This window comes from Acanthochromis polyacanthus, chromosome 9, assembly GCF_021347895.1.
Source record: "Acanthochromis polyacanthus isolate Apoly-LR-REF ecotype Palm Island chromosome 9, KAUST_Apoly_ChrSc, whole genome shotgun sequence".
NCBI lineage: Eukaryota > Metazoa > Chordata > Actinopteri > Pomacentridae > Acanthochromis > Acanthochromis polyacanthus.
Genome location: NC_067121.1, coordinates 14,098,272 through 14,111,100, shown reverse-complemented (window position 1 = coordinate 14,111,100; position 12,829 = coordinate 14,098,272). Strand labels below are relative to the sequence as shown.

Here is a 12,829-nt window from a genome sequence, read left to right as displayed (position 1 = left end):
CGGTGTATAGTGTTTGTATAATCGTGTTTGCAGCCGTCGGACATTCCTGAAATTCCTATGCAAATTAGTAGGTGTACCGCCGGCGGTACACTGAAGCTTAAATGCTGTTGCCTCTGTTACATTACTGCTAATTAATTTATTCTTGGAATAAACCCAGTCCTCTTTAATTTCTGGGCAGAAGATGTGCTGACAATTGCTCTCCATGTATTTAAGTCTTTTGGTCCCAAAAGAGGAGAGTCAGGGAGGAGAAAAAAGAATAGGCTATCTATGGTATAAAAGTGGTTAAATTTACAACTATTTTTACTGCTTCTCTTTCAAATTCTATCTCAGAATTTTGATTTTCAGATTTTTTAAATGATTATTTCCATAACAAAGAGCAGAGTCAGCCAGGAGATGGACCAGAGGCGGCGGCCAGCAGTAATGTTGACCATGCAGGGTCTGCAGAGGTGAAAAAATATATAAGTGGCTGAGAAAAAAATATGTATCTATGGGTTAAAGTGATTTTGAGGTTAAAGTCTACTGCAATTTTTACTCTTCCTAATGCTATTTCAGAATTTTTCTTACCACATTTTTAATGTTTATTGCCATAACAGAAAGAGCAGAGTCAGAGAGGAGATGGATCAGAGGCCAGCAGCAGGGACAAGGATGTAGGGTCTTTACAGGTAAGGAGAGATTATAACTTCCTGAAAATAAGATATCTATTGCAGGGAGAAACCAGGCAGTACTGATCATTTCATGTTCAGTGTTTGGCACCTTTGGCTACTCGTCCAGTAGATGTTCAAGGGACATTGTTGTCAACTCAACTAGAGTTTGGCCACTAAAACTTTAGATTTTATAGTTTAAAGTTTTATACTTTATAGTTTAAAGAACTAGCCTAGTTGGTCCCCTGGTATTGTACTGTGGCTGTTAGGGATTATGTGGTCCTTTAGCCACTAAGGACGGTGCAATTAAATGTAAGAGAATGATAAATCGCTCTGAAAAATTTGTCCCCCTCACTTCTGAGATGGTGGTTACGCCCATGGTTGGTCAAGTTCGTCAACTCGAGAAACAAGAGATATTCTGTCAATCAATGATAGAAACATCACACGTGTAGCGACTATGCAAGGTGCTCGGATATTTTTTTACAATGCTGGTTTTGCCACTCAACACTTAGATGCCGGACTTCTGTTCAGCCTATGGATGCTCTAATGAGTGCTGTAAGGAAACAAGAGCTCGTGGGGTTACTTTTCACATGTAAGATGTATGTAAGGAATAATATATTGTTAGCAGGTTGTCATAGCTAGAGTGAAATAAACGCCGAGAAGATGGATAGAACCCCATCAGCTCCGTGTCTGGCTTCTACCCATGATCTAACCAGCTCTCTACATCATCCTGTGTATTACACAGCTGCTTACCGGTGAAATAACTAATCTGAGACAATTTTTTGTTTAAAATTCGATGTTATGAATCTAGCGTTCCTAGCAACTTACTGCAGTAATTGGTACAAGATGGCGCTTCAGTTAGTAAAGCAACAATACAGGTGACACAGTTGATGAGCTGATGACTGATAATGTTATTCTACAGGATGAGTTGAGAGCAGTTGAATTTTGCTAATCTAATCTAATTTGTGAAGAGATGAGGACTTTAATCCAAGGAAATGGCTCTTAGAAAATTTGTACCATATCCTGAACATATTTTACTGATTTAGAGTAGTTAAAATAACCAGATATAATTGAGGACTGTAATAATGGGAAATGGAATTTAAAAATAAACCAAAATAGACACCTTTATTCAACACTTATGAGACAGGAAATCATGGGAGAAAGAGGGGATGTCACATGCAGCAAAGTACTGGGGTTTGAACTGTGGTCGGCTGCGTACATGGCATTAAACTCCGCTATGCCATAGCCACCCCACACTAGCTTTGTGTCCCATCAAGGCCACCCCGGTAAAAAAGTCCTGGATATGCCACTGCTTGTAAGGTTTTATCCAACTATTTGCCTCTTCTTTATTTTCTACTTGTCTCTGGCCTACATAAGATTGTATCTCCTTTCAGAGGACTGGTCATGATGTCTGTGGGCCAGCAACATTTACAGCAGGCAGAGAAACTGCCAGGGCCAAGGTGGATGAGGAAGGTCTGGAAATTGCTGTTTGCAGACATGGAATGTTGCTGCAAGGCTTAAATCACTATCGTGGTGAAATATGTGCCTACCCATTGTTCCTGCAGAAAGAGCTGGCTGAAACAGCGAACATAAAGTTCTTTTGTATGGACCTCACTTGCAGGTAATCTTGACCCTTGCCAAGTCATACCTGATGTTTTCACTGGTATTTTACACTGTAGTCATTTGTTATAGCTTGACACAACAGATCTCCAATCATACCTTTGAGACATTTTGGCTGTTGAAAGTGGATATGGCTTATATGGTGTCACCTCCATGTCAATCAGATGTAGGCCATTATTAGAATTAAAATTTATTTTGCTACATGCTGTTCTTTGCTTGTTAACACAGATTTTATTGTTTAACTTTAAGTTGTCTCATTATTATCTCAGTATGCACCCCAAACACTAAGTGTTTTTTTTTCATTACAGGTATTGGCCATATTTGGAGAAGACGGCAGAGAAGTTGCCCGAGCTCCAACCACTAACAGAGATGAAGCCTTTTCTCTCTGTAATGCATGCCAAGGCTCACACTGGCAAATGTGAGGTACAGTTTGCAGGTCAAAAGTTTGTGTCATAAGAATACTGAACACATTAGTGAAATCACTTAACATGTTGTGGCCATGTTACGCCCTTGTCAAAGCCAGAGATACTTGCTTTTTGCTAATGTTCATGAGCGCACCATAGCTGCCTCATGTGCGTAGTGTCATTTTGGACAGTTGCTTTGCAGGTCCTGAGAAATTAACAAGAAGCTGTTGTGTATGCACACTTTTTGATTCCTTTGGGTAAATGGTAAGATTTTAGACACCACATTAGAAAATACTTATTACATTATATAAGAAAGTAAGTAAGTAAATACAGGGAGTTTATAACTACCACATATATTTGTTTGAATTTTTGTTTATTTTGGTGCAGGTGAGATGGGGTGGCAGAAACCAGGAGGGTGCAGGAACTACTGTTGGTGAGGAAGTGGAGCAAGTGAACAGCTTTCTCTCAAGGGCAGCTCTGACTACAAAATACATGACCAAGTCAGGTTGGTTAAAAAATTCCCTGAAAAAAATCGCAGTCCATTCCATGCTTTGACCCCAGCACTACATGATAAAATTGATGTTAACTTGCATCTTCTCTGTTTTGTTTGTACAGGCAGAGGAGATATGTTGACAATGCTTGCCATGGGATGGAACAACAGGAAGGTGGAGAGTCTTCACAAGACACTGGCAAAGCGATTTGTCAAGGCAAGAAGTCTGCACTATAAACTTAGACTGTAAGGGAGGTTTCCTAAACTGACTTGGATTCTGCACTGGTTCTGTGTTATCACCGGATTCACACGGGGAGTGTCGGCCAGAACACCGCTTAAGGCCTGGTTTCTTCAGAGTATGAATAAAAGCGCAGAGACGCCGTTGACTTTACTCACTGGAACTTTAGTTGTGGTTGTGGTTTTTCTACAAGAAATAATAATAATAAACACATCTTAATGGTTTATACCTAAATACACAAACAATAGAAACAGAAATGTGAACTAAAGCTCTATATCTATAAACTTATCCACAATCATCTTCGAACACACATACTGCCGTATTCGGCATATATTAAACTACTTCCTCTTGGCCTTCAAAATAATATATCCTCAATATATATACATAGACAGACTCTTATTGTGTAACCGGAAGTACCGCGGATGCGCTCAGCGCAGCAGCAACTTGACGCTACAACATCAGACGGCGAAAATACACTTCTTCCAGTTACAACCAGAACTTAACGAAGGCACAGCGTTCGAATCAAGAAATAAACACAGTAAATGAACCTGACACTAACATTAACTAGACACAACATCACATATATCACTCAAACAATACTTACTTTACATGCACGCACAACCACGTCTGACGAGCTGACTCTCCCGACTGCTCTCTCATGCATCACTCACTCCTCTATCACGCAGCATACCATCATATGACATCACTCATCATGCTCGTTTCACATGGGCAATGCCCTGCCCCTTAAAGACCCCAATGACACAGAATATGTGAAATAAATGTAACATAGTGTGAACATGTATGAACTTTGGGGCCTTTTCTACAGCCGCCCCCGAATGTATCTTATACGTTTGCACATTAATGTAGGTCACAAAGTTCTACGGTTGAGTAGCTGATACAGGTGTAGAATTGTCCTCATCCTCCCCAGAGGGGAGCGCAGGAAGGACTACCAGCCTAGCAACTGGTCGGGTATAAAGTCTTGACTTAACCTTTACGTCAGCTGACCTAATGTGTCCATCAGCGCTGCGATGAACTTTGACGACCTTCCCAATGGGCCAAAGGCCTCGGGGGAGGTGTGGGTCAGTGATCATCACCACAGAGTCCTTTTTGATGTCAGCAGCTGTATCGTGCCACTTCTGGCGAGCTTGTAGACTTGGTACATACAGCCGAATAAAACGAGCCCAGAAGTGATCAGCCAAAACCTGGGAGTGCTTCCAGCGTCGGCGACTAAGAAGCTCACTCTCAGGGTAGACTACCTGAGGGAGTGAACCATCAGGCCGCCCCATCAGAAGGATGTTTGGGGTAACTGGATCGGGGTCGCTGGCATCTGAAGACACATAACCCAGGGGTTTACTGTTGAGGATCCCTTCTACTTCAGTAAGTACAGTGGAGAGCACTTCTTCTGGTACAGGTTGAGAACCCACTGTGGCGTACAGGGCTCTCTTCGCAGAGCGGATCTCTCTCTCCCACACTCCTCCAAAGTGGGGGGCTGCTGGGGGGTTGAAGTGGAAGGCGATCTTATGTTTGGTTAGGAGCTGTTGAAGGTCCGGCGACATTCCTCGGAAGGTCTCCCGGAGTTCTCGCTCTCCTCCTATGAAATTTGTCCCCTGGTCAGAGAACAATTCAGCAGGTGTTCCTCGACGAGCGATGAACCGGCGGAGAGCCATTAGAAAGGCATCAGAATCAATGGAGGTAAGAAGGTCTAGGTGTACAGCTCTGGTGGTGAGGCACTTGAATATGATTCCCCATCTTTTCTCCGAGCGTCTTCCCACCTTAACCTCAAATGGCCCAAAGCAGTCCATCCCTGTAGAATAGAAGGCAGGTTTGAACAGGCGCAAACGGGCCTCAGGTAGGTCTGCCATCTTTGGTACTTTAGGTCTGGCTCTCCAACGCTTACAGTCTGCACAGCTGGTTTGATAACACCGGACAGCTTCACGCCCCCTCAGAATCCAGTAAGATCTCCGGAGCTCTGCAAACACACGCTCTGGACCAGGGTGGCATAGCTGGCTGTCGAAGTCTTGGATTAGGAGCCTAGTCACTGGATGACCTGGGTCCAGAATGATGGGGTGGAGCACTGCGACCTCCAGGTCTGTGGCACGGCCTCCTACTCGGATGAGGTCTCCACTTCCATCTAGCTCAGGAGACAGGGTCAGAAGTCGACTGCTTCTAGGGACTGATTTACCAGCCTTGAGTAGGTTGTACTCCTGCTGGAAACTGTCCATCTGAGACCTATGTAAGACCAACCTCTCTGCCTGACGGTAGTCCTCAGCAGTAGGGTGGTCGCTCCTGTTAGCCGCCCCGTGCAACTCCTGCACAGTTGCTGCTAGTAGTTCCTTCCAGGAGTTGTACTGGCTCAGGTCAGTGGGGGGCTGGGTTGGAACACCAGCGGCAACACCACAGAAGGTGGACTTGCGCGTCTCTGATGTGTCTGTAGGCTGTTCCGTAGTAGCGGTCTGAGGCCACTGGTCTGGACTCAGCCGAAGAAATGGTGGTCCCTGACTCCACCTGTTTGGCTCTGCAAGCTCTTTCAGCCTTTTCCCACGCGTCACATCGTCTGCGGGATTTCTCATAGAGTCAACATATCTCCACGTATGTCTGTCGGTCAACTCCCGTATCTCTGACACACGGGAGCCAACAAAAACTTTAAAGCGGCAGGATTCGGACTTCAGCCAGGTCAGCACCGTTGTGGAATCAGACCACAGAATTATTTGGTCAATGGTGATGGTGAGTTCCTTCTCCAGGACCTGGGCGAGCTGTGCGCCCGTAAGTGCAGCACACAGTTCTAATCTGGGCATGGAGTGAAGTCGCTTAGGAGAGACTCTGGATCGAGCCATCAGGAATGACAGGTGCACGACACCATGCCTGTCAGTGGAACGAAGGTATGCCACCGAGCCATATGCCTCCTCAGAAGCATCACAGAAGATATGCACCTCTCTTCGGAGGCCAGAAATGTCTACCTCCTTTGGCAGGTATGGCCGTGGCAGTGTGACTTGTGAAAGGACCTGTAGCTCTTCCTCCCACATCCTCCATTGGTCTAGGAGATCCTGGGGAAGTGAGGGGTCATCCCAGCCCCGCTGTGCATCCCAAAGGTGCCTGACAAGCACCTTGGCCCGAGTGGTGTAGGGCAAGATGAATCCCAAAGGGTCGTACTGACTCGCCAGTACTTTATAGATGTTCCGCATTGTTGGGACACCGTAATCCACATGCCGATGCTTGTAGCCAAGGACATCCGTATGGAAGTGCCAGCTTAGTCCCAGGGTGGATTCTGGGACATCTGTCTTTCTGTGAGCCATCCACAACTCCACACTGGCAGATCGACTCTCTTCAGGCAGGTGGCTTATGACCTCTGGCTCACTGCTGGCCCACTGGCGTAGTTCAAATCCTGCAGATGCTAACAGGGCTCTTAATTTGTCAACAAGGTGTCTTGCCATAGCACGGGTGGGAACACTCTGAAGCCAATTGTCAACGTAGAAGCATTTCTCGATTGAGATCCTCACATCTTCATTTGGCTGACTGTTTTCAGTAACGTGCCGCTGCAGAGCGAAGGTAGCACAACAGGGGCTACATGTTGTTCCAAATGGCAGCACCTGCCACTCATACACTGCAGGGAACTCTTCTTTGCTGACATCACGCCAAACAAATCTGAGCAGTGCACGGTCCTCTGGGAGAAGACGAACTTGATGGAACATGCCTTTGATGTCTGCACTGATTGCGACAGCATGCTCCCTGAAACGCAGCAGAACTCCCAGAAGTGTGGCTCCCAAATTTGGCCCAGGCAGTAGGTAATCGTTCAGGTTGTGGCCCTGATGCTGAAAGGAACAGTTGAATACTATCCTCAGCTTGCCATTATGACTCACGATATGATGAGGGATGTACCATGCCTCATCATTTCCTTTAGCCGTTATTTCTGGACCACACTTGATTACAGAACCTGCCTCGATCAGTTTCTCCATCTCCGATCTGTAGGCTTCAGCTTGTGCAGGGTCTCTAGCCAGTCGCCTTTCTACACTACGTAAGCTGGGCATGACAGCCATTGGTGTAGCCTGAAGGAGTGGCATTCCCTGACGACGGAGCAGAGGGGTGGTGTAACGGTGAACACCGTCAACCTCTACCCTGACAGTTTTGGTCTCAAGAGTCCTGATAGCGTATGTATCCTGCTTTGAGCGGGTAACTAGCTTCTCACTGCGGAATGGAACTGTATCAACTAACCACAGTTTCTCCACATGCTTCATGAGCTCACTCACTTGAGGTGCTACTGTGGTCAATAGGCACTGCGATGGTTGGGAGATATGGCCGACTGCACTTGCTGGTCCCTGCAGAGTCCAGCCTAATCTGGTGTGTACCGCAGCTGGTCCTCCTGGGGGTCCTAACCTGACAGGTTCTATGGGGGTGATGAGGTGGGGGTGATCACTCCCGATGAGAAGCAGGGGCTTCACATTAGTCAGGGTCGGTATGGGAAGGCCGATGAGGTGTTTGTAATGCCTTCGGAGCTGTTCCATGGGGTATGCATGGCTTGCTAGTCCAATGCGGGCAGTGGTAAATGCACCAGTGATCCTGAACTTGGTCTTTGGGTTGGAAGGTGCAGCTATAGTGAATGACACCGAGGCTCCCTGAAGTGACTGCACGTCCTGTCTAATTGTGCGCAGAGATAAGTCTTCGGGGATCCCTTGCACACCCAGCTGGTGTGCAGCATCTGGCAGGAGCATAGTTCTTTCTGAGCCATCATCCAGGACAGCATAAGTGTTGACTGTTCGGTCTCCATGATGAAGGCGCACCTTGACGACCTTTAGGAGGACACGACGACCTTCGGTCGGTCGGTCGAGGTACAGTACTTCGGTTGTGCCATGACTTTCTGGCAACGCTGTAGACGGTGACTGCTTTAGAGGCCTCACATTCACATCATGTAGCACCCGGAGATGTTTACCTTGGCAAAGAGCACAGGTCTTCCTTAAGTTACACTGAGCAGCCTGGTGTGACCTCGCACAACGCCAACACCGCTTGTTAGTCTTTATCCATTCTGAAACCTGATCCTTTGTTAACCTGGATATTGCTGTGCACTGGCTGAGGTGGTGCTCTGCACTGCTACAGAATGCACAGAATGGTGTGCTCTTAGACCCTTTATAGGCTGGTGAGACAGGAACCTCCAGCTTCTTGACCTCATCCTTAGCACCATGGAGGATTATGGCGCTTTGACGCTTGGGTGGTCATCCATCGGGTCGGGATACCGACCTCTCTTTCATTCCTCTCATGGCTAACTGTCCCTCCGAGTCCTGACACCAGGATTCGTATTGTAACCATTCCGACAGGTCAAGCAGGGTGTAATTGCGTGTGCCCCGATAGAACATGGAACGGCGGAACTCTGCTCTCTGCTCTGGGGGTAACTTGCTCAGAAGGCGAGCAACATGGGAGCCGCATTGCAACTCCACTGCTCCTTCGGGACCTAAAGTCCTCAGCATCCCCACCAGTGATTGTATCTGGAGTGAAAATCTCTCGAACGCAGCGATGTCTCCTCTCCTAACATCTTGAGCATCCATCACAGCTGCAATCCGCTTCAGTGCTATCTGGTGTGGTTGACCAAACTTATCATTGAGGGCAGCCATAGTGTCTGAGTAGGGTGTTGGGGAATTCAGGTAGGCATCTGCTATCAGCCTGGCTTCCTCCAGCTGCAAGTGATCAACCAGCACTTGATACTTAAATAACTCATTTGCCTCTCGAGGTAAAAGATTCTCCAATGAGATCTTCAGCTGGGCAAACTCACTTGGGTCACGGTGGGAGAAAGTACAGATGGTAGGTCGCGGTCCATGGTAACTTGAGTCCAAGCTGAGTGAAGTGTTGCCCTGAAAGGTGGGGGCACTGGGTTGCCCACAGGCTCGTTCCTGTGGCCACCACTACGTCCATAACCCTTTGGCATGGAGGTAGGAAATCTGTGCAGTGGCAGCGAAGACTGAACAGGTCTAAACCATGGAGTCGATGGGTGAGGAGTCTCAACTGATGGTCTCATAGCAGGCGGAGGCTCTGGCCATGGATATTGAACCCATGGCTGGCTCACCTGTGGCTTGCCTCCTTCGGTACATAGGAGCTCGTATTTAAGCCGACCAGGATGATACAACACAGGTGGGTCATCTGGTTGCCGTACTCCCTCTGGTGGGTGTGGCCATGGGGGTGGAGCCGGCCAGTCATCATCATCGTCGCTGTCAGGCTGAGTTTGGGTGGATGATGGTGACTGCATCGCTTGTGGCTCTGGCTTGGTAGCAGGAATAGAAGCAGGGCTCTGCATGTTCCTGACAGCATCCACCAGTTGCCTCATATCCTCTCGCAGAGCTCTAAGCTCAACCAGGTCCGATGACATGCGACGCTGTGTCTGCTGAAGGAGTTGCCGCTCATGATGTATGTCATCCAATTCTACCTTATTCTCTGCATAATAAGGTTGGTGGTGCAGCGCTTCAGGTAGAGGAGTAGAGTGCTCCTGGAACTGTACCTTGGATTCTCTCTGTGTAGGCCACGGGGAGGCTAGCTGGTTCTCCTGTCTGAACTCCTGACCCTCAGCACCATAGCTTCGGGAGGAAGCATCCCGCCACAGGAGGCCACTTCTCATCAGAGAATCTTAAGGAGGGGTGAGGGAGGTCTTCCTGGCCTGTTCCTCTTCGTATGTAGCCTCTACTTCCATCCTATGTCTCTGGTTGCCATAGCCTGGATAATCCACCTCATAATCTGCATACCGTGTAGGAGGTTGTATGCGTCGTCTAGGGCGCGCACCTAAAGCCTCATACTCTGGATGTGATTCCATCACTGCTGTCAATCCAGTCTCCGGCTCGAAGGACCATTAATGTAAGGGAGGTTTCCTAAACCGACTTGGATTCTGCACTGGTTCTGTGTTATCACCGGATTCACACAGGGAGTGTCGGCCAGAACACCGCTTAAGGCCTGGTTTCTTCAGAGTATGAATTTTATTAAATTATAAATTATAAACTTTATTTCAGACTCCATTGGTCCATAAAAAAACAAAACAAAAAAAAAACACAGAAAACATTACAACACTAAAAAACATACAAACACTTCATCCAATGTTTCCACAAACTGGATGTATACCTTGTGCTACTCCTTATAGGCTCAATTAAAGACAAAATAAGCTCATTTTGTGACACATTCAAACGACAAATAAAATTATACATAACTTTCCTAATCACAGCATGCATAGTGAGAACATTTCGATTCACAAATATCTGGCTAGCACTGGTCCACCTGGGAAGTCTCAACAGGATCCTGAAAGCATCATTATAAGCCACCTGAAGCCTCCTTAGCTTTGCCCTGCTATAGCTACACCAAAGGTAGGCAGTATAAAGTGGCGTACAATATGCTTTAAAGAGAGCAACTTTAACATTCTCAGAGCAACTGCCAAATTTCCGACACAACATGTTGGCCTGCGCATATAGTTTGCAGCACTGACGCTGAATATCATCATCATCACATAAATCGTCCCTGATAATGTGACCCAGGTACCTGACCTTGTGCACAACACTAAGCGCTTGGCTGCCCAAATAAAACAAAGGAAAATGTAACCTCTGGTCTTGTTTTGCTTTAACAATCATCACAACACTCTTCTTTTCATTAAACTTTATATTATATTCCTCACCATACTTCGAGCATATTCTTAATAATTGCTGCAGACCAACGCTATAAGGGGACAATACAACGAGGTCATCAGCATAAAGTAGATGGTTAATCAGACTTTCTCCTATGACGCATCCAGTCTTACAAGTTTTTAAGCTCTGAGACAACCCATCCATATACAAATTAAACAAGGCTGGTGACAAAATTCCACCTTGTCTAACCCCATTTGTCACTTGGAAGGGTGCAGATACACAGTTACCCCACCGCACCTGCATTTTCTGATGTGAATACCAAAAGAACAAGATCCTTATTATATATAGGGGAACCCCACGCTCTTGTAACTTTAAAAACAATTTGCCATGATTAATACGGTCAAAAGCCTTGGAAGCATCCAGAAAGCAGATGAACATCGTGGAATTGTGCATTCTATATGTACTGACCATTTCCTTCAGCGCATAAATGCATAGGTCTGTACCATGCTTACTTTTAAACCCAAATTGATGATCCGAGGTCACAATATATTGTTGAAGTCTTTCCAACAGGATCAATTCCAAAACTTTGGAAAACAGACTAGCTAGCGCAACAGGTCTATAATTTTCCATGCTAGATATTCTAGCAGTCTTATCCTTAATTACAGGGACTAATAAAACAGCCAGCATCGAATCAGGTAATATACCATGCAGTAAACATCCAGAAAAACACATTGCAACCAAAACAAAAAGTCTGTGACTAGCATATTTAAGATGCTCCGCTGTTATTTGATCAAGGCCACAAGCTTTATTCAGGGCCAATTTCTCAATAGCACAAAACACTTGATTAGGTCTAATCACTGCATTCACATCATCAGGAACAATACCAACATTAAATTCATCACTTATACCACAATTAAAAATATCACTATAAAGTTTTCTCCACAATTCCACAATGTTTCCAGATCCACTAGTCCCATCAATACTAGCTGGCAATGGCATTTTACTGTTACTGATTACCTTCACTTCCTTCCAGAAATCATTTATGTTATTATATTGTAGGTTTTTAGCCATTGCGTTTGCTCTCATTTCCTGCTCATTTCTTTTAATAAAGCGCACAGCATATTTAAATCTAGCATTAGCCTGTTTCTTAAGCTCAAATTCTGGACCATGCCTAGCTTTTCCAGCAATAATCCAATTCTTAAAGGCTTCTCTTGCCTGTCCATGCAATTCCGACACATATTCATTCCATCCTGGTCGCAAATTATTTAGCTTAGCCCTCTTTTTACAGAGAGGTTTGCTAGCATTATTTAAACTATTGATCATTTTATCATACATTTTACAGAGGTCACTACTATGATTCTGATTTTTACACCTTATATTACGGCATGAAATAGCTTCAAAGGGTATTTCAATATCACTCAGTTCCTCTTCAGAAAGAGCATTGTAGAGGCCCAGGTCACCTTCTGTAAGCCTTGACCAGTCTAATTTACCACTATATCTATGGTTTACATCTGTGGTCAGCTCAGGTACACTTTCAACATTCATCGTAAAACAAACAGGTATATGATCACTTGTACTAAGTTCATATAATATCTCAGCTTTCTCTACACAGTCATGGGCATCTGTTGTACTTATACAATGATCCAGCCATGATGTTGTATCCCATGCTTCACTGATATATGTGTAGCTTTCAGATGGCAACAATATTTTACTAGTGATAATTAACTTGCTAGTTTCACAGAATTGAAGCAGATGTCGACCGAATAATGATTTCTTATCAGCGATATCAGCATTCATATCGCCAACCACAAACATACATGTGCATGCATTTTCCCTAATAAATGAACCTACAA

General features: G+C 45.5%; 1 protein-coding gene and 1 long non-coding RNA gene across 2 annotated transcripts; one reads left to right on the top strand and one right to left on the bottom strand.

The window, feature by feature from the left end:
- The first annotated feature begins 2,569 nt into the window (after positions 1–2,569).
- Positions 2,570–3,556, top strand: LOC110945547 (uncharacterized). The gene is made up of 3 exons (XR_007944280.1): positions 2,570–2,684; positions 3,053–3,170; positions 3,281–3,556. It is a non-coding gene; the product is annotated as an uncharacterized LOC110945547 (long non-coding RNA).
- LOC127535407 (uncharacterized) lies at positions 3,461–8,407 on the bottom strand. The gene is made up of 2 exons (XM_051953319.1): positions 3,998–8,407; positions 3,461–3,579 (listed from the first exon to the last, which is right to left on the bottom strand). The coding sequence occupies exon 1, from the start codon at positions 8,097–8,099 to the stop codon at positions 4,272–4,274; it is 3,828 nt and encodes a 1,275-aa protein (XP_051809279.1). The 5' UTR covers positions 8,100–8,407; the 3' UTR covers positions 3,461–3,579; positions 3,998–4,271.
- Between the last annotated feature and the right edge of the window lie 4,422 nt (positions 8,408–12,829).

Excerpts from the sequence above, each read along its gene's own strand:
- LOC127535407 (XM_051953319.1), bottom strand. The coding sequence starts at position 8,099 with ATGCTCCTGCCAGATGCTGCACACCAGCTGGGTGTGCAAGGGATCCCC.